At 46.0% G+C, this 24,998-nt stretch overlaps 2 protein-coding genes across 2 annotated transcripts in view; both read left to right on the top strand.

Annotated features, from left to right (window-relative positions):
- The first annotated feature begins 328 nt into the window (after nucleotides 1–328).
- LOC141192283 (gastrula zinc finger protein XlCGF66.1-like) overlaps nucleotides 329–24,998 on the top strand; it is a 364,897-nt gene continuing 340,227 nt past the window's right edge. Inside the window, exon 1 of the mRNA XM_073661776.1 lies at nucleotides 329–364. The gene's annotated coding sequence lies outside the window, so the exon portion shown is untranslated. The remainder of the gene's footprint in view (nucleotides 365–24,998) is intronic.
- LOC141192239 (oocyte zinc finger protein XlCOF8.4-like) lies at nucleotides 520–24,453 on the top strand. Its single transcript, XM_073661734.1, has 6 exons — nucleotides 520–900; nucleotides 1,026–1,205; nucleotides 1,281–1,404; nucleotides 1,490–1,587; nucleotides 1,786–1,876; nucleotides 22,327–24,453. The coding sequence occupies exons 1-6, from the start codon at nucleotides 823–825 to the stop codon at nucleotides 23,106–23,108; spliced, it is 1,353 nt and encodes a 450-aa protein (XP_073517835.1). The 5' UTR covers nucleotides 520–822; the 3' UTR covers nucleotides 23,109–24,453.

Raw genomic sequence — 24,998 nt, forward strand, 5'->3', positions numbered from 1 at the left:
CTCGTACACACGCGGCTCCGCTCCGTACACCTCGTACACACACGGCTCCGCTCCGTACACCTCGTACACACACGGCTCTGCTACATCCACACTGTAAACCCCTCCTGACCCCACACATAAACTTCAGCTCATCCAGCACCATGACAACCAGCACAGCAGAGTCCTGCATCCACTGAGGCCCCTGATCATGTGACCCCTGACTCCTCCCCTCCTGTGACCTCATCACAGCTCCTGTGCGCACAGAGCAGCCATATATGTGGTGGCGGCTCTGCAGGTGGAGGTATGTGGTGGCGGCTCTGCAGGTGGAGGTATGTGGTGGTGGCTCTGCAGGTGGAGGTATGTGGTGGCGGCTCTGCAGGTGGAGGTCGGTGCCGTCTCCATTACTCTCTAGCAGGATTCGGCTTTGGTCTCTTGGACGTCGTCTTCTGCTCGTGTTCTTCATGTAATGAAGGATCCTCCAGACGTCTCCAGCAGCCGCTCCCTGGATCACACGCAGCACATTAAGGCCATTAGTGAATGATCCTTTTCCTTTTCTCGTTAATGTGAAGAAATGAGTTTGTTGTGAAATCGCCCAGAAGTGAGAATCTCCCTAATAACAGACGGAGTCCTGTGACCCCACTATAACACATGTCTCCAGCCTCAGAGCAGAGCGTGGCCTGACAGGACTTTGGGGTCTTATCTGCTGTTTCAGGTCACTTCTTCTAACTGTTTTAGAAACCTGAAGGGGTTAAAAGAAGTTGAAAAAACTGAACATGTGAACAGCGAGTTGTTTTTACATCATTATCTTCCATCTTCTAGAAAATTTACCTTAAACCTTAGTGGATGGATAAGGACAAGAAGAAGATGGCGGAGAGGATATTACACCTCACCCTAGAGATCCTCTTCCGGCTTACTGGAGAGGTGAGAGATTCTGATGACGTCACATTACATCATTCTTATCTATGGGAATAACAGATGGACAGAACTGGAGAGGTGAGGACTCTGGAAATGTCTGGAGTGAGATTAATGTGTCTCTCCATAACCAGGATTACACAGTAGTGAAGAAGACCTCTAGTGAGCGCTGTCAGGACCCTGTGTCTGAGGGATGGGGAAGACCCCTGAGCCCAATCACAAGGCCTCCACCTCACCCCCTGATAAATGAGGACATCAATGACCAGAAGATCCTAGAACTCACCTACAAGATGATTGAGCTGCTGACTGGAGAGGTGACACTGCTGGGACATTATACAGTAATGCTATGAAGGGATCGGGGGGGATGACGGTATCATTGTATGTGTCAGGTTCCTATAAGGTGTCAGGATGTCGCCGTCTATTTCTCCATGGAGGAGTGGGAGTATTTAGAAGGACACAAAGATCTGTACAAGGACGTCATGATGGAGGTTCCCCAGCCCCTCACATCACCAGGTAATAGACAGGACTAAACACACACACGGCCTATAATTATCTGTATGTAAAGAATGAATTCAGTCCCTGTATGTGTTTCCTCCAGATCTATCCAGTAAGAGGACAACACCAGAGAGATGTCCCTGTCCTCTTCTTCCACAGGACTGTAAACAAGAAGATCCCAATTTTCTTCAGGATCATCAGGTAGATGCAGATAAGATGTCATGAGATCTCCCTTATGATGTGTAGACGGCTGTGAAGGTCTTGTGCTCAGTCTTGTTTTATCCACTAGTATTATATGGTTTATACTTGTGTAATGAGAACGGTGGAGATGGCAGGATTAGAGCTGATCATAGATGGGACTTCTCCATCTGTCTGTGACTTTTACAATATTTGTTTCAGGGTGAAGATCTGACCCATATTAATACTACAGAGACATATGGGAAGGGTGATGAGTGCTGTAAAGAGGAGATTCCTACATATGACTACCCAGGTGAGTAGTGACCACTAAATGCAGAGAAGTCACAGATCCTGTGGTCATTATATTATGAGTTTGATCACACAATTAATTGACGTGCATTTTACTTGCAGATAGATTTGATGCATAACAAAAAAGCTTTTTTTTTATACCTTCTTTGATTAACGCATTTTGGTAGCAAAGTTTCAGTGGTTAAATGTAATTTTATTTGCTGCAGAAAGGCGCCATGTCTCCAATTGTAATATAGTTGTGAGTTGCCAGATTACAGCTGAATGTCAAGAAGAGAGCCGGGTCACACACAGAAGTCAGGCAGGTGGATATCTAAGCTGGAGAAGCCAAGGTCAATATCTAGCAGCAGTACACGTCCCTGAAGAGCAGTCAAGTGAAAAGCCAAACCGTTTTGAGGTCAAGAAGAAGTATGTAGTCCGATCAGGAAAGGGTTTATAAGTAAAGATGCGTGAACTTGTTCGGAAAACGTCCGCCAATCTCAAAGTCGACACGAACATGGCACATTCAGATTCGTGGTCGGACCCCCGCGCATTTTCCTCAAAATCGGCAAAATTCGGCCAAAGTTTGGTAAATGATAGAGTTTCCACTAATGCTTTTGTTAGGACTTTGTCTAGGATAGTGGTTCTGTATGATGTGTGGGGATGACATGTTTGATGAGGGGAGAGGAGCGGCAGACTGTTATCCATTTTTTTTGTTGTTTATTAACTTAATGTGTGGAGATTCCAGCAGCCAATCAGGGTGCAGAAACCATCCACAACGTCCAGAAACAAGGGCTTGTGTCATTGGCTGCCGAAGCCACATGTCCCTCACCATATAAAAAGCAGACATGTGGCTTTGGCGCTATTTTGTCAGTGTAACAGCATAGTGAGGCTGCTGCTGTAAGTAGTCATTTCGTTAGCTAGGCGGTTTTTTGTCAGCTAGTTCAGATAGATAGGATCTTGTGTCAAATCGACCTTCCAGCAGATCAATCCTTTGTGCTAGTTGTGTGGTCCGACCAACAGTCCACAGTTCAGCAGATCAATCCTTTGTGCTAATTGTGTGGTCCAGCCAGCAGTCCACATTTCCGCTTCTAAATCCTTTGTGCTAATTGTGTGGTCCAGACAGCAGTCCACATTTCAGCATTTAAATCATTTGTGCTAATTCTGTGGTCTAGCCACACTATCTCAGCAAATAAATACTGATTGTTATTTTAGTGACAGGTGACTGACAGGTCTGGGTCTAGGGTTGTGAAACAGCTGGTTAAAAGAGGGGAAGGGTACATCCAACATGAGTGGGGAAAGCAAGGTCGTGGTGGAAGGGGGAATAGGCTTGGTGTTCGAGGTGTATGTGTATCCAAAGACAACTGACAACTTCTGTTACTGGACGGACTACTCCACTCCCTTTCTTTGGCAGTCGCACAGCAATGCGCCTTGTAGACCAGGCCAGAAAGAGCATGTCCTCCAATAGATGGCAAGCACTGCATCAAGTGTCCTCTTCCTCCACCTTAACATCACACACAGTACAATCCTCAGAGATGGCACCCCAATAATCCTTGTTTCCCCCCACGTCACAACTCTTCAACCGTCCAACTGACTGTCCGAAACCACAGATGGGTGAGTCTGCAGAGCTGTTCACACATTCAATTCCATGGGCATCAGAGGTCTGCTCCAAAGGTTTACAGACTCAAGAGGAGGAAAGCATCTGCACTGATGCCCAAATTATTTTTCAGTTGGATCCGGGGCCGAACGAAGTAGGGTCCAAGCAGAATCCAGGCCCTCGTCACCAGACGTTAACCCCTGGGGGTGGAGGTGATCCTGATGAGTACGGACTGTACTGTGCTGTCAGGGCAGGAAGAAGAGGAGGGTGACTCTCGGGGCAAGGAGTGGGAGAATAGAATGGATAATGATGAGGTTCTAGATCCTAACTGGTGTAAACCCAGAGGCACACAGCTGAGTAGTTCAGCAGAGATGATGGAGGAGGAGGAAGACGAGGAGATTACCTTGCAGCTTCAGGCACAGACACGGAGTGGTGCAATCACGACAAACACTGCATCCTCAGCCACAGCTCTGGCTGTGGCCAGCAGTGGTCGCGGGTCTGCAGTTTGCAGGGGCAGCAAGGGTTGCCTATCCTGGGCCTTTTTTGAGACCTCAAAGGATGACCAAACTCACGTTATCTGCCAACTTTGTAAAAAAACAATTCAGTTGAGGCAAAAATTCCAATAATTTGACTACTATAATAATAATAATTTAATAATTTTTATTTATATAGCGCCAACACTTTACAATTAAGCGGGGGCATGTACAGACCATAAATTCAATACAATTTAAGACAGTTTAAACAATTACATTAGGAGTGAGGTCCCTGCTCGCAAGCCTACATTCTACAAGGAAATGGGCAGACACAATATGTGAAAAGTGCTTCTTATTTCAGGTCTGTCAATTATAATAAATAGGGATTTTCATATAAAGCTGTATGATCCGGTCATGCCAGTATGTTTAAGTTCAATACTCAAGTACCGAGTAGGGAGCAGATTCTGAAAAATATTTAGAAGGAGGGAACAGGGGAAAGTTAGTTTACTGAGTAGTTAAGGTGGTGGGCTTGTTTAAATAGATGGGTTTTTAAAGCGCGCTTGAAGACATGGGGGCTAGGCATCAGTCGGATCGCCTGGGGTAGCGCATTCCAGAGGACTGGTGCAGCGCAAGAGAAGTCTTGGAGACTTAGGTGGGAGGTTCGGATTATGAGGGATGTTAGTCTTAGGTCATTTGTAGAATGGAGGGCACGTGTAGGGCGATAGGCAGAGATGAGAGAGGAGATATAAGGCGGTGCAGAACTGTGGAGAGCTTTGTGGGTGAGAGCGATGAGTTTATATTGGACCCTGTAGCGGATGGGCAACCAGTGTAAAAACTGGCACAAGATGGAGGCATCGGTGAAGAGGCTCGACAGAAATACGACCCTGGCTGCCGCATTCAGGACGGATTGGAGAGGAGAAAGTTTGGTAAGAGGGAGACCGATCAGAAGAGGTGTTGCAGTGGTCCAGACGAGAGTGAATAAGAGTGACAGAGTTTTAGCAGTTTGAAAGGTGAGAAAAGGTCGGATTCTGGAGATGTTTTTAAGATGCAGGTGACAAGATCAAGTGAGTGATCGGATATGGGGAGTAAAGGAAAGGATAGTGTCGAATATGACCCCAAGACAGCAGGCGTGCTGCTTGGGAGTTATGGTTGAACCCTCCAAGGTAATTTCAATGTTAGGTATAGGTAGGTTAGTAGAGGGGATAAACACAAGAAGTTCAGTTTTAGAGAGATTCAGTTTAAGATAGAGGGAGGACATGATGTTAGAGACAGTGGACAGACAATCCTTGGTATTTTGTATTAGGGTATGGGTGATGTCAGGTGAAGAGGTGTATAGTTAGGTTTCGTCAGCATAGAGATGATACTGGAACCCAAATCTGCTGATTGTTTTTTCAATAGGGGCAGTGTATAGAGAGAAGAGGAGGGGGCCTAGGACTGAGCCCTGCGGGACCCCGATAGTAAGGGGATGAGGAGAGGAAGAGGAGCCGGCAAAAGATACCGTGAAGGAATGGTCAAAGAGGTAGGAGGAGAACCAGGAGAGAACGGTGTCCTTGAGGCCAATAGAGTGGAGCATAGTGAGGAGGAGCTGGTGATTCACAGTGTCAAATGCAGCAGAGAGATCCAGGAGAATCAGCAGGAAACAGTGACCTTTGGATTTAGCTGTTAGTAGATCATTAGAGACTTTAGTTAGGGCAGTTTCAGTGGAGTGTAAGGAGCGTAAACCAGATTGTAGAGGGTCGAGGAGAGAGTTATCTGAGAGATAGCGGATTAGACGGGAGTGAACCAAGCGTTCCAGGAGTTTAGAGATGAAAGGAAGATTAGAGACAGGTCTGTAGTTAGCAGCGCAGTTCTGGTCCAGGTATGGCTTTTTAAGTAAAGGGGTTATGATGGCATGTTTAAATGAGGAGGGAAAAATACCTGAAGAAAGAGAGAGGTTAAATATTTTAGTCAGGTGAGTGGTGACCACCGGTGAGAGAGACTGCAGGAGATGTGAAGGAATGGAGTCACTGTTGCAGGTTGTAGGTCGAGAAGAAGTGAGGAGCTGGGTAACTTCTTCTTCTGTAACAGGCTCAAAGATGGCTAGTGAGCTTGAAGTGCGGCAGGGATTCTTCTTCTGTAACAGGCTCAAAGATGGCTAGTGAGCTTGAAGTGCGGCAGGGAAGGGGAACCAGGCACTGAGGAGATTGGGCTGAGATGTCCTGATGGATGTGGTTGATTTTTTTTCTAGGAAATAAATGGCCAGATCCTCACTGCTGAGGTTGGTGGTGGGGGCTTGTGCTTTAGGTTTCAGCAGGGAGTTTAAGGTTTCAAAAAGTCGTTTTGGATTGTTGGACAGTGAAGTGATGAGAGTGGTGAAGTAGGATTGTTTGGCCAGAAGAAGGGCAGAGTTATAGGTTTTGAGCATGAATTTATAGTGGATGAAGTCCTCTGCTAAAAGATTTTCTCCACTGACGCTCAGCACACCTTGAGCAACGCTGAAGAAAGTGTGTTTGCATTGTGTGCCAGGGCTGCCTTTGTCTGTGTTGGGTCTTTCTGTGTGTAGAAGGTGCTGCTTCATCTAGGGCGCTCTTCAGTGTATTATTGTAGTGTGACAATGCTAAGTCCGGGCAGGAGAGGGAGGAGATGGGGGCTAAAGATGTGTGGAGATTGTCCATAAGCTGCTGGGTATTAATGGTACGTGTATTCCTATAAGTGTGGTAAGTGGGGGTGTCCCGGGTGAGGAGACAGTTCTTGACAGAGAAGGAAAGAAGGTTGTGGTCCGAGAGCGGGAGAGGGGAGTTATTAAAGTCATGCAGCGAGCAGAGACGGGAGAAGACCAGGTCCAGAGTATTTCTGTCTTCATGCGTAGGAGAATTAGGTAATTGTGAGAGGCCGAATGAGGAGGTTAGAGAAAGTAGATGAGAGGCAGATTGGGAGAGGGGATCATTGATGGGGATATTAAATCTCCCATGATGATGGTGAGGATGTCACAGGATAGAAAGTGAGGAAGCCAGGTGGCAAAGTGATCTAGGAAATGGCGGGAGGAGCCTGGAGAGCAATACACAACCGCCACTCGCAGGGAGAAGGGTTTGAAGAGTCTGATGGTGTGCACTTCAAAGGAAGGAAACATAAGTGAGGGAACTGGGGGGATGACCGGGAAAGCACATTGTGGTGAAATCAGACCAACACCTCCACCCTGTCTATTCTCAGGTCTGGCGGTATGTGAAAATTTCAGCCCACCAAATGAGAGAGCAGCAGCTGCGGTGGTGTCTGAATGCTGGATCCAGGTTTCAGTAATAGCCAGAAGGTTAAGGGAATTAGAGAGGAAAAAATTGTGAGTGTAAGTTAGTTTGTTACACACAGACTGTGCATTCCAGAGAACACAGTGGAAAGCAATAGAAGTGGGCATGCACTGAATGTTAATAAGGTTAGCAGGGTTTCTATAGGCAGCTGGAGGAGAGTGGTGTATGCTAGTGGAGGGAGGCCCAAGATTGGGGGAGATGTCGCCAGCGACTAGTAGAGGGAGAAAAGAGTGAAGGTGGTGCAATGATTTGTATGAACGTTTTGAGTGCTGTATGGAGGTATGGAGATAGTGGATGGTTTGGAGTGGGTGAGAAAGGTCAGTAGAGCCTCAGTGTTATACATGGTAGAGGGGAGAGAGGAGGAGTTGATATGCAGAGAGTGCACAGAATGTGTTTAAAGGGCGGGCGAGATGTGAGAAAGCAGAGGTTAAAACAAGTAAGAAGCAGATTGCTATGACGAATGCATAATGCAATACAACTGATCAAGAAGCAGCATGTATGTATGAATATCTCATGCACCTTACCTGTCTCCTGCCCTGTCTAACTGCTGTTGTATAACTGCTTATTAAAAGCACTTTAAGCTATTGCACTTAAAGTCTGTTGCACGTGTGACCCAGCATGCGTGCTATCCTGAGCCAGAGCTGAATATATGTATGAACTGGCACATGCGCGATCAACATGCGTTAGTTAGAATCTCACTATGCTAAAATGCGGACTAGCGGGCCTCGCCAACCACCGGCCGCCCCATCAACCACATCTGCTGCTTCTTCCTCCTCCATCACCGTGGCAAGTGTTCTCACACAGGTCTCCGGCCTCAGAACCTCCACTTGTTTATCCGGTACAGTCGGGGTGAGTGAGTGCCCGTCAGCTGTTACGGAAGTGGACGTGCCTGCTGTTTTTCACCGATCTCAGACACCAAGCACACCACATCCTTCTCAATTCACCATAACATCTCTGCCTGTACCTCACTCACAGTCCAGCAGTTTGTCGTGTTCACCCTACACCACCCTCTCAGCACAGCAGCCAGTCCTCGGTCCCTCAGTTGTGATCACGTAAAAGATTGTTTCCTCCTACACATGCCAAAGCTAAGAGCTTGAACTTCACCATCTCCAATCTGTTGGCTACGGAAATGCTGCCTTTCTTACTGGTGGATACAGACGGTTTCCGAAATCTGATGGCCATCGCAGTCCCCCCAGTACCAGCTGCCCAATCACCATTACTACTCTAAGAAAGCTGTGCCTGTGCTACAAAAGCATGATGCATACATCACCGGTTCCTTGAAAAAAATCTATGTCTGCCAGGGTACATTTCACCACAGACGCCTGGACGAGCAAGCATGGCCAGGGGCATTACATCTTGCTGACTGGGCACTAGTGACTCTGGTGGCTGTGGGGGCAGGCGGGGAAGGGTTTGCTCTACAAGTCTTGGAATTCCCAAGGTTTGCGGGACAAACCTCTGCATGTAACACTGCTTCTCCCTCCTCCATCTCCTTTAGGGCCTTCACCTGTGCCTTAAACCTATGCCTTAATGAGACCCGCGTTCCAACAGTGGACAGAGAATACCCTCAACTGCGTACTGCGCAGCCAGGGCTAACCCCAGTCAGGCAGTGTTTAAATTTATATGCCTTGGAGACCACAGTCACACAGCTCAAGAGTTGTGGACAGCTATCCAGGCCTAGTTTGAGCAATCGCTGTCTCCACTGACCTTGGAGCCATGTCCTCAACCTGTTGGTAAAGCAATTTCTTCTCCAATATCCCAGCCTAGATGTGCTGCTGCAGAAAGCACGTCAATGTGTTCTCACTTTTGCAGTTCGCACCCCACGGGTCATCGACTTACATCATTACAGAGGTCTTTCGGCTTACTGGTTAACCGGTTGATATGCAATGTGCCAATATGATGGAATTCCACTCTGCACATGTTGCGACAAGCCTTGGTGAAGTATGTAATTTTGCATAGCCTGGGCCAACGCAGTACGGACGTGGTGCGAATCACGCTTGGGGAGTTGGCACAGATTTCGAAATGGTTAGCGCTGAGTATGCCGTCATCAGTATCACTATTCTGGTCATCTACATGCTGAAGCACACATTGAATAGTCTGCAGGAGGAGGTGGTGGTCCCAGAGGAAGAGGAGGATGCGTAAAGGATAACAATATTTCTAAGTTCCGAACTGTCGTCGCACAGGCTGGTGCCATGGAAGGGTGGATTACAGTGATCGAGGGGTCTCATGATACCAGACAAACTGTTAGTGAAGGTGCAGGAACCGGCGAACAAATGGAGGAGGACGACGAGGAAATGGTGATGGGAACGCAACAGTCAGGAGATGAAGAGGATAATGATCCCCCCCCCCTCTGTTGTCCATGGTTGGTGGGAGGGGACAGAGGAAGCAACACATCATGGACTTGGACCTCATGGAAGCGCCCGACACATGAGCGCTTTCTTGCTGTACTATCTGCAACATGATGGCCGTATTGTTAGGATTAGAAATAATGCTGACTACTGGGTTGCTTGTTACGATACTGGCGTAGTACTGTTGGAAACCAGTGGCCAAAGGAGCACCAGCAGGAACAGCAAGCAAGTGGTAGTAAAAGTTCTTGGAAATAGCAAGAAGTTTGCAGGATACAATCCAGGGTGAATAGAACAGTCTGGGTAAGAATGTTCCAGAGCTGGAGACTGAAACTAGGCTAACAACTAGACACACTACTCAAGCAATGAGTGAGAGATCCATGTGGCTTTAAATAGGCCCAAACAGGAAACAAGATGGATTCCATAGATTCAGAATCTGCCATCTTGGTAAAGGGCAATTGCAGAACACAACAGCAGTCTCCTGTGGTAAGGAGTGAACACAATATTAAAGTGAACAATAACGGCCACTAGTGGTCAAACTGTAGAAGGGCAACAGAAATCCTGACATTGCCACTCCGTTAGATTCACGATACAAGAGTAAATTTTGCCAGATGCTTTTTCCTCTAGAAAGGGACACCTGCATGCTGGAGTATCGAAACACACTTGTAGACCATCTTAAGAGTGCTTTTCCCCAAGACAGCAGTGAGGCACACAATGTGCATCGCAGTTCTAGACTTCCAATCCTGGGAACGTCAAGTTGTCAACGCAAAAACATTAGCAGCAGCAGGGGTAAGTGGCACAGGCAATTTCTGTGAGTTGTTTCACACATTTTTTAGACCAGTTTGTTCACCAGCAGAACAGAGTACAAGTCTGACGCATAATGAACAACTGGAGAGGATGGTGCAGGAGTATCTCAAGCTCAATATCAATGCCATAAGAGGGGATTGGACCCTTTTGCATTTTGGTCTTCAAAAATGGAAGAGTGGCCTGAGCTCACTTGTCACGCCTTGGAGGTTTTGTCATGCCCGGCAGCCAGCGTTCTCTCAGAACGTGTCTTCAGCGCTGCTGCTGGTGTCATGACTAGAGATGAGCGTTGTTCGACTCGAACTGTTCGCCAATCTCAAATTCGAGCTGTTTTGGGCAGTGTTCGAGCCGTTCGGCGAACACGAACGATTTGAGAAAAATTCGGCTGTTCGAGGTTATGTTCGATAACTGTTCGTGCACCAAAATCATAACTGGATTTTTTCTCAGTAATGATGAAAATTAATGTTAATACGCAGTTTGAGTGTACAGCGGGGTGGGGGGAGGGGCAGGGGATGGATCTCTGCAGGAATAATGAAGATCTCCATTTTTTTTTCTCTTTCCCGCATTTACAGTGGGGAGGTGCAATCTGTCAGCCTATCAGCAGCTCACACACGGAGCGAAGTGCTTTTTTTCACACAAGCAAGGGCATGTGTCATTGGCAGTATATGTCACATGTCCTTGCCCTATAAGACCAAGCCATTTTCCCCGTCGCCACCATTTTCTCACTGCTGCAGCTGCGTGTTAGACGCACCGCTGTTGCTGTGTGCGCTATACCTTGTTAATTTCAAGCCAATTTTCGCACAAATCTACAGATAGCTTGGGAGTAGGAATAGTTGTGATTGCAGTCCTTTTAAGGACTAGGTTACAGCATTTCCTACGACTTTTATCAGGCTGGTCTGTGCTCTTAAATAGATAGATTGTGGGAGAAAAGACTAATTGTAATTGCAGTCCTTTTCAGGACTAGGTTACATCAGTTCCTATCAGTTTTTGCCAGGCAGGTCTGTGCCAGTGCTGTGCAAATTTTTTTCACAGCATTTGGCTGAATCTAGCAAAGCTAATCCTTTTTGGCCTATTGCAGAGTGTGTTAGTCAGTGGAGTAGCCTATCTGTGTTGCAAGATATACCACCTGTGTATAGAATACCAATTTTTTTACTGCACCTAGTGAAGTAAAATCTTTTGGGCATAGCATCATTCTATTAGTCCATCTATACTGACCTCCATCAGGTTGCAAATTGAATATAATTTTTTTCTGCATCTAGCTCTGAAAAAATATTTGGCCTTCTAGCAGTGTGTGGGACTTTCTCTATTAGTCCATCTGTACTGACCTCCATCAGGTTGCAAATTAAAAATAATTTTTATCTGCATCTAGCTCTGAAAAAATATTTGGCCTTCTAGCAGTGTGTGGGACTTTCTCTATTAGTCCATCTATACTGACCTCAATCAGGTTGCAAATTCAAAATAATTTTTTGTCTGCATCTAGCTCTGAAAAAATATTTGGCCTTCTAGCAGTGTGTGGGACTATCTCTATTAGTCCATCTATACTGACCTCAATCAGGCTGCAAATTAAAAATAATTTTTTGTCTGCATCTAGCTCTGAAAAAATATTTGGCCTTCTAGCAGTGTGTGGGACTTGTTCTATTAATCCATCTATACTGACCTCCATCAGGCTGCAAATTAAAAATAATTTTTATCTGCATCTACCTCTGAAAAAATATTTGGCCTTCTAGCTGTGTGTGGGACTTGTTATATTAGTCCATCTATACTGACCTCCATCAGGTTGCAAACTGAATATAATTTTTTTCTACATCTAGCTCTGAAAAAATATTTGGCCTTCTAGCAGTGTGTGGGACTTTCTCTATTAGTCCATCTATACTGACCTCCATCAGGTTGCAAATTCAAAATAATTTTTTATCTGCATCTACCTCTGAAAAAATATTTGGCCTTCTAGCAGTGTGTGGGACTTTCTCTATTAGTCCATCTATACTGACCTCCATCAGGTTGCAAATTAAAAATAATTTATATCTGCATCTAGCTCTGAAAAAATATTTGGCCTTCTAGCAGTGTGTGGGACTTTCTCTATTAGTCCATCTATACTGACCTCCATCAGGTTGCAAACTGAATATATTTTTTTTCTGCATCTACCTCTGAAAAAATATTGGGCTTCTAGCTGTGTGTGGGACTTTCTCTATTAGTCCATCTATACTGACCTCCATCAGGTTGCAAATTCAAAATAATTTTTTGTCTGCATCTAGCTCTGAAAAAATATTTGGCCTTCTAGCAGTGTGTGGGACTTGTTCTATTAGTCCATCTATACTGACCTCCATCAGGTTGCAAATTGAATATAATTTTTTTCTGCATCTAACCCAGACAATAGTTTTGGCCTAATACCAGTTTGGCCACTCAACTCTGCTCGGTTCCCATCCATTGTTTTTTTGTGCAAACAACTCCAGAGTTGTGAATTAGTTAACCACCAAAATGAGTGGAAAAAGGCCTGCTGCTGGTGGAAAGGGGAGTAGGCGTGTTGGGAAGGGGAAAAAAGGTTGTGTCCGTGGAGTAGGTGTTAAAGCAACAGTAACATCTGCAGAAGAAAGACCATCTTCCAGCCAAACTAAAATGTCTACTTCTTTTAGCAGACAATGTGATAAGATCCCTTTCTTACGGCCACGCCAATCGCTACAAATTCCAGATGAGGCACAAAAACAGCAGGTGCTTCAACGGATATAAAGTGCTCCTTTAAGTGGGCTCACCTCCACATCAACTTCAACATCACAAATACTCCAGTCCTCAAAGGTGTCGCCCCAATCGCACTTGCTTCCTCACAGCTCCCAAATCTCCAGCTGCCCGTCTGAGTATGAGGTAGAACAGATGGTTGAGTCTGCAGAGCTGTTTACTCATACTATAGCCTGGGAATCAGAGGTCGACTCCAGCGCTTCTGTGAATCCAGACGAGGAAATGATCTGCACTGATGCCCAGAATCTTTATGAGTCGGATCCAGGACCAGACGCAGAAGGTTCTGACCATAATGTAGACCCTCATTCCCAAACTGTAACTCCTGTTGGTGGAGACAATGAGGAAGACGATGATGAGACTCAAATACCTGATTGGAGCGACAACTTTAGTTTTTTGTCAGGGCAGGAACAGGTTGGCTCTGAGGACGACGGGTGTGATAACGCACAGGGTGATGATGATGAGGTTGGAGATCCCACTTACTGTCAACCCACAGTCAGCCAAGAGATGAGGTCAGCAGAGGAGGTGGAGGAAGATGCTAGTGACGACGAGGTCAGGTTGCGCCTTCCTGGACAGAGACGTAGTACTGGAAGCACGTCAACAACTGCATCCTCAAACACAACTCTGCCTCTCACCACAAGTCGTGGTGGCTCTTCAGGTCGCATGGGTGCTAAGCCTTGCATAGCCTGGGTATTTTTTCAGATCGATAAAGATGACCCAACTCGTGTTATCTGTAACATTTGTCAGCAAAAGCTAAGTAGAGGCCAAAAAATACATAGTTTGAGTACTTCATGCATGAACCGGCACATGGACATGAAGCATAAGTTGCAGTGGGAAGCTCAGTGTGCTACAATGCGGCCTAGCCGGCCGGGCCGACCACCGTCTGCCATATCTTGTGCATCCGCGGCCTCTTCATCCTCTGTGACTGGGGGGACAGCAGTCACACCTGTTTTGGGGCGCAGACCTGCCACCTCTTTACCCGCAACAGCCAGCGTGATTGGCAGGTCATCATTTTCTTTGGAGGTGGTAACACCAGCTGGTGTTGAGCGCTGTCCGACATCGATAGCACCACCTTTGGATCAAGGCAACCTAACATGTCCGCCTGCATCTTCCTCACAGACCGGCAGTTTGCCGGGGACACCCTTATCAACCCCGTCTAAGCACAATAGCCAGCCCTCGGTCCCTCAGATGTGGACAAGTAAAAGACCATTTCCTCCTAGCCATGAGAAAGCTAAGAGGTTGAATTTCACCATCTGCAAGCTCTTGGCTACAGAAATGCTGCCTTTCCGCCTGGTGGACACAGAGGATTTTCGAGACCTTATGTCCGTCGCAGTGCCCCAGTACCAGATGCCCAGTCGGCACTACTTCTCAAAGAAAGGTGTGCCTGCGCTCCACCAGCATGTCGCACACAACATCACCGCTTCTTTGAGAAACTCTGTGTGTGACAGGGTGCATTTCACCACAGACACTTGGACGAGTAGGCTTGGACAGGGGCGTTACATGTCGCTGACTGGGCACTGGGTAACTATGGTGACAGCAGGACAAGGGGCTGCTGTCCAAGTCTTGCCGTCCCCACGAGTTGTGCGTCAATCCTCTTTATGTCAAAGTTCCTCCACTGCTTCTGCCTCCTCAACCTCCTCTCGGTCTTCCACCTGCACCCAAAGCCTGTCTGGTCATGCCACAAGCTTTCTAACTGCGCAGAAGGGATCCTGCACACCTCCTTACTATGCTGGCAGTAGGGCTCAACGTCATCAGGCGGTTTTTACTTTGAAATGTCTGGGAAATGTGAGTCACACAGCTGAGGAGTTGTGGTCAGCTCTGGAGAACCAATTTCATGAATGGTTGTCTCCACTGGACCTGAAACCAGGGAAGGCCGTGTGCGACAATGCTGCAAACCTGGGTGCGGCCCTTCGCCGGGGCAATGTCACACACGTGCCTTGTATGGCTCACGTGTTGAACCTGGTTGTCCGGCAATTTTTAGCCCACTATCCCAGACTAGATGGCCTTCTGCAGAGGGCACGGTCGCTGTGTGCTCACTTCCGCCGTTCGCATCCCGCAGCTCAGCGACTTACATCTCTACAGAAGTCGTTGGGCCTGCCACTTCACCGGCTAAAATGCGATGTGCCTACCCGGTGGAATTCAACTCTGCACATGTTGCAGCGACTGTGGCAGCACCGACAAGCCCTGATGCAATACGTTCTGACGTATAGCCTGGGCCAACGAGATCCAGAGGTGGGGCAAATCACGCTGGAGGAGTGGTCTCAGATCAGGGACCTATGCACCCTTCTGCACAGTTTTGAAATGGCGACGAAGATGTTTAGTGCTGACTATGCCATTATCAGCATGACTATTCCGGTGATTTACATGCTGGAGCACATGTTAAACAGAATTCGGAGTCAAGTGGTGGCACAAGAGGAGGTGGAGGAAGTAGAGGAGGAGGAGTTGTATGCGGAAGGGCTAACATCTGCAAGGTCCAGACGGTCGGCAGCACCAAGGCGGCAGGCATGTGAGGGTGGGGGAGATGGTTTGACCAGGGCGCATGGTAGCAGCCAAACTAGTGAGGAAGGTGCAGGAGCCCAGGAAGAAGTGGAGGACGAACTGATGGAAGACTCATCAGATGAGGGAGACCTTGATCACATTTCTGTTGTGCGAGGTTGGGGGGAGAGGACAGAGGAAGGAAGCATGATTGTTACCTCGCCACCAACACAACAGGGACTTGGTGCTCCTGGATGCGCAACACACGAGTGCCTTCTTGCTGCACTACCTGCAACATGACCCTCATATTGTCAGAATTCGAAGTAATCATGACTACTGGGTTGCCACACTCTTAGATCCCCCAAACTTTTCGATCAACCTTTTCATTTTAATAAAGACCAAAAAAATGGTCATTTTTGCAATTATAAGCATTAGCAGGTTATTAGAAACTGAAATCAAACAGTTTTCAACTCAAAACTTTATTCTAGGTGATGTTACATTTTCACATAGGACCCCTTGTTCGAAAGGAGCTTCTGAACTCTCTCGTCCATTGAATTTGTCAAGTTTTGGATGGTTTCTGCTTCAATTGTTTTGCATGAGGACAGAATACCCTCCCAGAGCTGTTGCTTAGATGTGAACTGCCTCCCGCCATCATAGACACTCCTTTTGATGATGCTCCAGCGGTTCTGAATGGGGTAGAGGTCAGGGGAGCATGGGGGTCACACCATAAGTTTGTCCCCTTTTATGCCCATATCAGCCAGAGATGCAGATGTTTTATGTGCAGCATGAGATGGTGCATTATCATGCAAAAAAATGATCTTGCTGTGAAATACACGGTTCTTCTTCTTGAACCATGGCAGGAAGTGCTGTTTGAGAAAATCCACATACATTATGGAGTTCATCTTTAGCGCCTTCAGGGATCCTAAAGGGGCCGACAATCTCTCTCCCCATGATTCCAGCCCAAAACATTACTCCACCTCCTCCTTGTTGGCGCTGTAGCCGTGTTTGCGTGGGGTGTCCATGAACCAGCCATCCTCCACTCCATCCATCTGGACCATCGAGCGCTGCACGGCACTCATCCGTGAACAAAACAGTTTTGAAATCAGTCTTCATGTAATGTTTGGCCCACTGGAGCCGTTTCTGCTTGTGTGAAGTGGATAGAGGAGGTCGACAGGATGGCGTATGCACAGCTGCAAACCTCTGAAGGACCCTGCATCTTGTTGTTCGGGGGACGTTGGAGGCACCAGCAGCTTCAAAAACTTGTCTGCTGCTATGACAAGGCTTTTTTGCCGCTGCTCTTTCAACCTGACGTAATTGCCTGTAGGAAAGAGTCCTCAATTTGCCCTTATCAGCACGCACACGTGTGTACTGTGAATCAGCAACATACTTCTTGATTGCCAAGACACTTCATCCTGATCATCGCACAATGTTGATTGTAGTCATGCCTTGACCTAAACACTCCACAATTTGTTGCTTCTCAGCAGCCGACACATCCTTTTTCTTTCCCATTTTGGCAGAAAATGTAGGCTGCTTAATAATGTGAGACAGCCTTCTTAAGTAGTCTTGCCTTTCATTGGACACACCTGCCAAACTAATTAGCACAGGTGTCTGCAATTGCTTACAGTGATATAAAGAGCCCTGACACACATCACCATCAATGAGTTTAACTGACAAACAAACAAATTCTTCCCTTATCACTCCTAAACACTTTTTGCATAATAATTTGGAACGCGGTGTACATGTGCTTTTCCACAAAACACCAGTGGTTCACGTAGTGAATCTTACAGTAATAACTTGCCAACCGTGGTCTGTATGGAGTTGTTCAATAAAGGGCCCAAAATTAAGATAACATAGATGGGAGAGGTCTCTATGAATAGGAATTCCTAAGTATTTGATACCCTGTGAGGGCCAGGCAAAGGGAAAGTTGGACTGGATGGAATCCTATATGGATTTGGGGAGGGAGACATCGAGGGCCTCAGACTTCGCTGCATTGATTTTAAAATTTGACCATGTAACAAAGTGATCTATTTCAGCCATAACAGCATGGATGGATATATGTGATTGAGTGATATATACTAGGACATCATCAGCAAATAGAGAGCACTTGTACTCGGTGCCTCCCACCTCAATCCACCTAATATTGGGGTTATGGCGAATTGATGAGAGCAGGTGCTCCGTCACTAGGATGTATAAGAGAGGGGACAGAGGACATCCCTGTCTTGTCCCATTGGTGATTGTGAAAGGTGATGAAAATATTCTGATGCACCCCCTGGGCCTTGGGACACCCGGAGCCGGACCCTTTTTGGTGGATTCTGGTGGTTGTAGTCTTCGTGGCGGCGACCCGGTTCCGTGGCTCAGGGTGGTCAAACCAGTGGCGGAACTATTTATGTGGTTTTGATGTTTAAATGTCCGACTACGCCACCCGTGGATTGCGGTCAGAGTGAACCGCCGCTGCAGGGCAGACCGCTGAGGCTGGTGTTGTGGGTGCAGCAGAGCGTAGCATAACTCCCCACGGGAGGAGTATAGCCTCAGGGCAGTGTATGCGGAGGATGGGGGTGATGGTGCAGGGCAACAGCAGTAACGACACGGAGTCAGTGATGCAGTCCAGGGCCTTTACTCACAGTTCTTATTATCCAGACCACGTCTGCAGGTAACGGCTGCCCACGTCGTACTGTGCTCACCAGGTGAGGGGCTCAGACAACTCCCAGATAACTTTGGAGCGCTTCACAGGACCCCCTTTGTGTGTCCTTTGTCTGGCCTTTCTTACCAACCCTTCTATCCGGCTGCCTCGGGCCTCCTCTTGGTAAACTTGGCGCCAGTTTCCCTGACCCTATGTGGTGCCTTCCTAGCGGGTGTAGCGAGGGGCTGCGCCACATAAAATGTCACAGCCTCTGGTTTCTAGCTGAGGGTCGTTTCCTGCCTCCACTAGTTTCGGGGACCGGTCTCCCCCTTTGGCCTGACCCCTCCACGCAGGTGGATTCGGGCGTGCGGTGGCGACTCGCCCGTCCGCACCCCTGGGATCCCTTCATTCCTCGTTCCTGGAGCCTTCTCCACTCCTCTTCCTTCCTTCTCCCTCTTCCAGGCCTGGGCCTCTGTTACTAGGCCCGCCTCCGGAGCAGAGCTCATGCAGAGCCCCTGCTCCCTGCCACTTCTGCTCAGACTTCTCTGCACTGAACTAAGATGGTGCCCACCTTTTATACTCCCTTCTCAATGCACCCAGGAACTGCTTCCTCCCTGCTCCTGCACTACAGGGTTCCCCTTCCTCAGTGTTCCCTCCCCCCACTCCAGCCAGGGACAGGGACTGTCGTGCCCATCTCAGAGGCATATTGGTCGCCCTGCCCCACGGCAATGTGGTGTAATGCATGCAGGTGTCGGGTCCTGATCCACACTCCATCCTTACCTGAGAGTGAGATATCACACCTCTGGGTGAGGTGCAATACCTCTGTAGCAACCGAGCCCTCAGGGTGCTACAATTCCATCTATCTTCAGCCTAGGTGACGTATTGTGATACAGGGCCGTGATTTTGGCTATGAAAGGGTCCCCTAGACCCCTACCCCAAGCTTTTTAAGAGAATCATATATGGCGTGCCAGGAGACTCTATGGAATGCTTTCTCAGCATCCACCGAGAGTATCTAATTACAAATTTTTAACTGCATCTAGCCCAGGAAATACTTTGTGCCTAGTAGCAGTGTCTGCTAGTCAGCGGATTATCCCGGCTGTTAAGCAAGCTACACCACCTGTAGTTTGGACACTTAATTTTTTCAAAGGAAATGCTTCGTGACCACGGGATACTCAGTGAAGAGCATCAGGAGGCACCCCAAGGCATAGGGGCTGGGACTGGCAGTAGGATGCCTTGCGGTGGACAGCCGAGCTCGATCCTTATAAAAGCTTTTTAACTGCAGCAGCTTTAGTGGACGCTACTGGAGCTGGAATTACGCGGCTGCTGGCATGAGACTTGCCCTCCAATAGATCCTTGTAAATGGATTTAAAGTGTATTCATTCAAATTAGAGAGACAATTTAAATTAAAAAGCTTAGAGCTGCCTCCACCACAGGGGGGCTCGCTCGACCCACCAGCGGACAGGCACCAGTATTGGGAGAGGGGGGCTGGCCGTCAGGGTTCACCGCGTCTCTGGCACAAACCCGGCGACACGGAGGTGGCACGGGCAGGAGCGGACTGAACGTGTCGGCTTCTCACTTTTTGGATTTTAGAAGGGCATGACATGCCTATATCTGTGTCTCCCCCTCCTTTTACTCCTCCACCTCTTTTCTTTTCGCATGACTATATGTACTTGTCACTTTTCCATGTGTTAGTTGTGTCTTCTGAGCAGTTTGTCAGCTTTTGGACACCTTTGAAGGTGTTTTCTATGTGTTTCTATGTGTTTTTGTTTGCCTGCCATTGGTTTTAACGGTGTTCGACTAACAGTTCGGCGAACACACGGGTGTTCGACGAACCGAACCGAACTCGAACACTACGGGGGTGGCTCAATACTAGTCATGACGGATAAGTGCAGCTGGCTTTCCCATGAAAGTGTAACCCCCTGTAAAGATCTGAGGTTATGGGTTGTAAGTAATCACCTAGGCAGGCTAACGGTGCAACAATATTTTATTGATCACAGCCATGGTAATAAAGCAATTCCAGGTAAATGACCGAAATACAGTTCTCTCAGTCCTTAAATTCCCAATCTAGGTTCAGTAGTTCCACTGGCTTTGTATAACGCCATACTCACTGTCTCCCAACTTTTGGTTGGCCCACAGATTTCGTATCTCCAGCCAGTATAGTCAGTAGCCACAGTCCATGATCCTCTAGACGGCAGATACAACGATGAAAGCCCAGGTATCCAGTAGCAGCAGTAATTTTAAGAAAGTGTAAATCCAAACGACATAATCCATAATGGTAACATATTTATCCATACTGTGGTGACGGCTCCACTGTGTCCACAATCCACACCCCCTAACCTTCATCAAGATGAACAAGTCTTAGATCTCCAATGACTTTTGCACCCCAATCGCAGACTGTGCAGGCTAGGCAATGGTGTAGTTTTTAGTGTGCTGCATTGATCTCGCATTATTGCAGCCTGTGACGCATTTGTCATGCCTTCTGTTGCTACTGGTTCTGATGTTACTAACAATTTTTTGAAATGTGGAGACTCCAAGTTGGGTCTCCATCTGCTGGGTTGACTGTAGTGGAAGGGGTGTCAGAGCCCCATTATACTATTTCTACTATGGTGAAATTGATGCCACTTTAGTGGTGTATGGCAATAATTTTTAGAAATGTGGAGACTTGTGGTTGGGTCTACTTCATGTGTGTTGCCTGTAGCAGGAGGGCTCTGAGCACCAGGCCTACACCTGTCACTCATCCATGTGTTACTGATCAATGTTTAAGCTGGAAATGCTGCTCTAAGCCCTGTCCTAAGCCCTGCCCCATGCATCCATGCTGTGCAATTATACTATTTGTATTCTGGGTCAACTGATGCCACTTTTCCTGTTCGGCGAGCATCGGGACATTCTCCGATCTGAACCGAACCTTGAAAGGTTTGCTCATCTCTAGTTAGAAGTAGGGTCAGGTAATAATCTAGTCAAAACCAGGTAACAGCTTAACTAAAAATTACTAATAACAGTTTCGCTAATTTGGCGCATACACAATGAACTATGTGACCCTGTGGATTTAGTGCAGCATCTCCACCAGCGCAATCCATTAGACCCTACTTTAGCGTCTGCTGTTAACATCACCGTCTTATATAATACATACAGTCATGGCCGAAAGAGTATTTTGGCAAGGTGCCAACAATTTTGTCTGGCCTATTTTTGGACTTTTTTTTTCTCTCTTTTTATTTTTGTGTTGTTCCAGTACCCACAACAGAAATAAGCGAGTGTATAACAAAACAGGAGATATACTTCATTTTCTGGAATATTTTCAAGGGCGCCAACACTTTCGACTATGACTGTATATAGAGAAATGTGAGACAATATTGAGATTAAAAATACAATTTATTAGAACGCAATTGAGAACACATAAAAATACAAAAAGTCATTTAAGAGGGATAAATGTAATCACAAAAAGACAATAGAATAGGGCATCTGGATGAGCCCCGGATAAATCCTAAGCATGCAGCCTTAAAGGGGTATTCTCACCTCCAAAATTCTACCCCAAAATATAGTAGGTGTAGTAGTAATAATAATAATAATAGCAAATACCTCCCATTAGAAATGTGGTATAGTTCTCCTGATTTTCTATGTCACTTACCCCATGTGCAGGGCATTTCAGTAGCTTAGGTATCCATGGTTATGACTACTAGCAACTAACTGTCACTATAGGAGTGGTAGTAACCATGGATACCTAATCTACTGCAATGCCCTGAACATGGAGTAAGTGACATAGCGAATCAGAAGAACTATACTACATTTTTAATTGGAGATATTTGCTTATATTATTATTATTACACCTACTTCATATTGGGATAGTTTCTCAGAGATGTGAATACCCCATCTTACATGTTTTTATGGCGTGTATTTTTCTCTGTTGCTTTAGATTGTAATGTAATAAAGCTTATTTTTAATCCTCCCTTTATCACCTCAAACGTTTCTGCCTGTATGTATTATGTTTGTCGATTGTATATTAGGGGTTCAGTACCATGGGATTTGTGAACAGATGGCTCACCACTGTCTTAGGTCATAATTTCATTATACTTTGATTTGTAAAGAATTATGTATAGAGAAATGTTATAAAATATAAGGCATTGATATTGAAAAATAATAAAATCAGTTTTATTCTTGGCAGATGACTGTGGAGTCAAACCAGATACCCATGAAGAGCGTGCCATTATTCCAGCTATACCTCCAGCCCTTCAGAGCAGAAATCAATCATCTGAGACTTTTCAATCCGTCATCTCTTTGGATTCATCACAGACTGTTAAGCAAAATGAAAGCCAGAGAAGGGATGTCGAACATCAAATAATTCCCAGAGGGAAGAAACCATTATCCTGTTCAGAATGTGGGAAATGTTTTGAATATAAATCTAAATTGCTGACACATCAGAGAACTCACACAGGAGAAAAGCCGTTTTCATGTTCAGAATGTGGGAAATGTTTTATCCAGAGACAAGACCTTCTTAAACATCAAAGAATTCACACAGGGGAGAAGCCATATTCATGTCCAGAATGTGGTAAATGTTTTTACCAAACGTCAAATTTGCTTAGACATCAAAGAATTCACACAGGGGAGAAGCCATATGCATGTTCAGAATGTGGGAAATGTTTTAAACAGAAGTCAAATTTACATACACATTACAGAAGTCACACAGGGGAGAAGCCATATTCATGTCTAGAATGTGGGAAATGTTTCAACCAGAAATCATATTTCCTTTTGCATCAACGAATTCACACAGGGGCGAAGCCATATTCATGTTCAGAATGTGGGAAATGTTTTAACCGTAAGTCAAATTTACATACACATTACAGAAGTCACACAGGGGAGAAGCCATATTCATGTCTAGAATGTGGGAAATATTATTCCCGGGAATCATATCTTCTTCATCATCTAAAAACTCATGTAGCGATATAGTCATTTCCTTGTTTATTAAAATAATTTTGACAAATTTTACAAGAAAAAAAATCCAACAGTTACAGTCAACTTAAATTCACAGTTTTAGAAGAGAAAGAGAAACAATTTTCAGCACTAAATGATGATTAGGAAATAGAGATGAGCGAATTTTCCATTAGTCCGTGTCATGAAAACCACTAACGCTGCCACCAATCCTGGACCTAAGGACGTGGGTACAGCGGAAGCCTCTGGCCTACAACTTATTGCAAAGCAAACTTCACAGCACACTACATATGGACTGGGACACTGCTTGTTTGTGAGGTGCCAGGGCGTGGAGAAGCAGCAGCTTACCCACGGCTACTGCCTTAGGCACCATACACTGCCACCAGTCACGGTTTTACAACGCCAGCAAGTCGCCTTTACTTGGCAACACACTGGGACATATGCACATCCAGCTTTCCCAAGTTCCTGAGCAGTTCACTACTTTCACTCTGGCTACCTAGTAACACAACCAAGCTATTTTCTCTCTCAAGATTGTGGGTACGTTAAAGCAACGAAAAACAAACATATTAAATGTTAGATTTAATATCCAAAAGTAGTACAGTGCTTAAAAAGTTACAAATCGAGCAATTACAAAAAGTCATACATAAAAAAAACAGTCTAATAAAAAGAATGAATAAACCTTACATGACTGGACCATGAGATTTCTTTGCGGGGAAGATGCCACCGAAAAGGTTGTGGTACTGAACGACCATACGCATGTGGTTCTTCTTGACCTGATCTTGATAGATGGTAGAAGAGATGTTATAATGGATCTCATCAGACCCCTCACTTCCCCTTTCTGCTGAGGTAAGATGGAGACGGCTTATAATATTTGATTCTAATCCAGTTTTTGTCCTCATTTCTGATGTGGGTCATATTTTTTCCAAGGAACATTCCATAGAAGCAATATGGCCGTCATATTGCCAACACGGTACTCAGTAGTTTTACTGTTTTAATATAATTAAAACAGGGAGAGATTTGCTTGTTTATAGTTAGTATAGGTATTCCAGAACATATATACAGTATATATCCAACTGAACTAACAGTCCTTCTGAGGACTAATCCAGCTGCATATAATCAGTACTAGGCAGGAGTTAGGCAGGCAGGCAGTGTATGTGGCAGACTGCAGTGCATATAGCGCATGAGGGTCCATTGAACGTCCTGTCTGCTGCTTCTGTAAAAATTACAGATAGTTGTAGACATAACCCCAGATATCAGGGGCAAGGGCAATTTTTTTTTTTATCTTAATCCTGGTTATTTGCTTAAAAAGCAATCCAGAGTACACCATTTTTCTGCTCCATTTGCTTGGTAACACTGCAGAATACAGCCAGATCTGTTTCATATTTCAGCAATAAAAATCCAGAAATTTGAACCGAACGTGGAAAATATTGGCCTCCTTTTCCATTAAGTTGCAGTGTGTCGGTCAAGCTATTCACACTAGAATTAGTAAATTACAGGCCTGCTATTTAAAACCGTGGTTCTCTGTCAGACATATCACCTATAACAGTGTTCCAAAATTAGCCATTTCTTCCATTTTCATTTTGTTGCAGTGTTTCAGTCAAGCTATTCCCAGTCGGTCTCTGTGTAGAATAATATTAGTAAATTACAGGCCTGCTATTTTGTCAGACATATCACATATAACTGCGTTCCAAAATCAGCCATTTCTCGTGAATGTGGAAAATATTGTCCTCCATTTAAAATGGGCAAGGTGTGTGGCAAGGGACGGGGAAGTGGACGTAATGGTGATGGTGCATTCAGAGGACGTGGCCGTGGGCAAGCTGAAATTGTGCCACAACAAACACCCACATCTTGTCGCTCGACCTTCCTGTCCCAATTACTAGGTGATCACAGTACACCACTATTGAACCC

This window comes from Phyllobates terribilis, unplaced genomic scaffold (assembly GCF_046119375.1).
Source record: "Phyllobates terribilis strain yellow unplaced genomic scaffold, ASM4611937v1 Scaffold_56__1_contigs__length_8794411, whole genome shotgun sequence".
NCBI classification, from domain to species: domain Eukaryota; kingdom Metazoa; phylum Chordata; class Amphibia; order Anura; family Dendrobatidae; genus Phyllobates; species Phyllobates terribilis.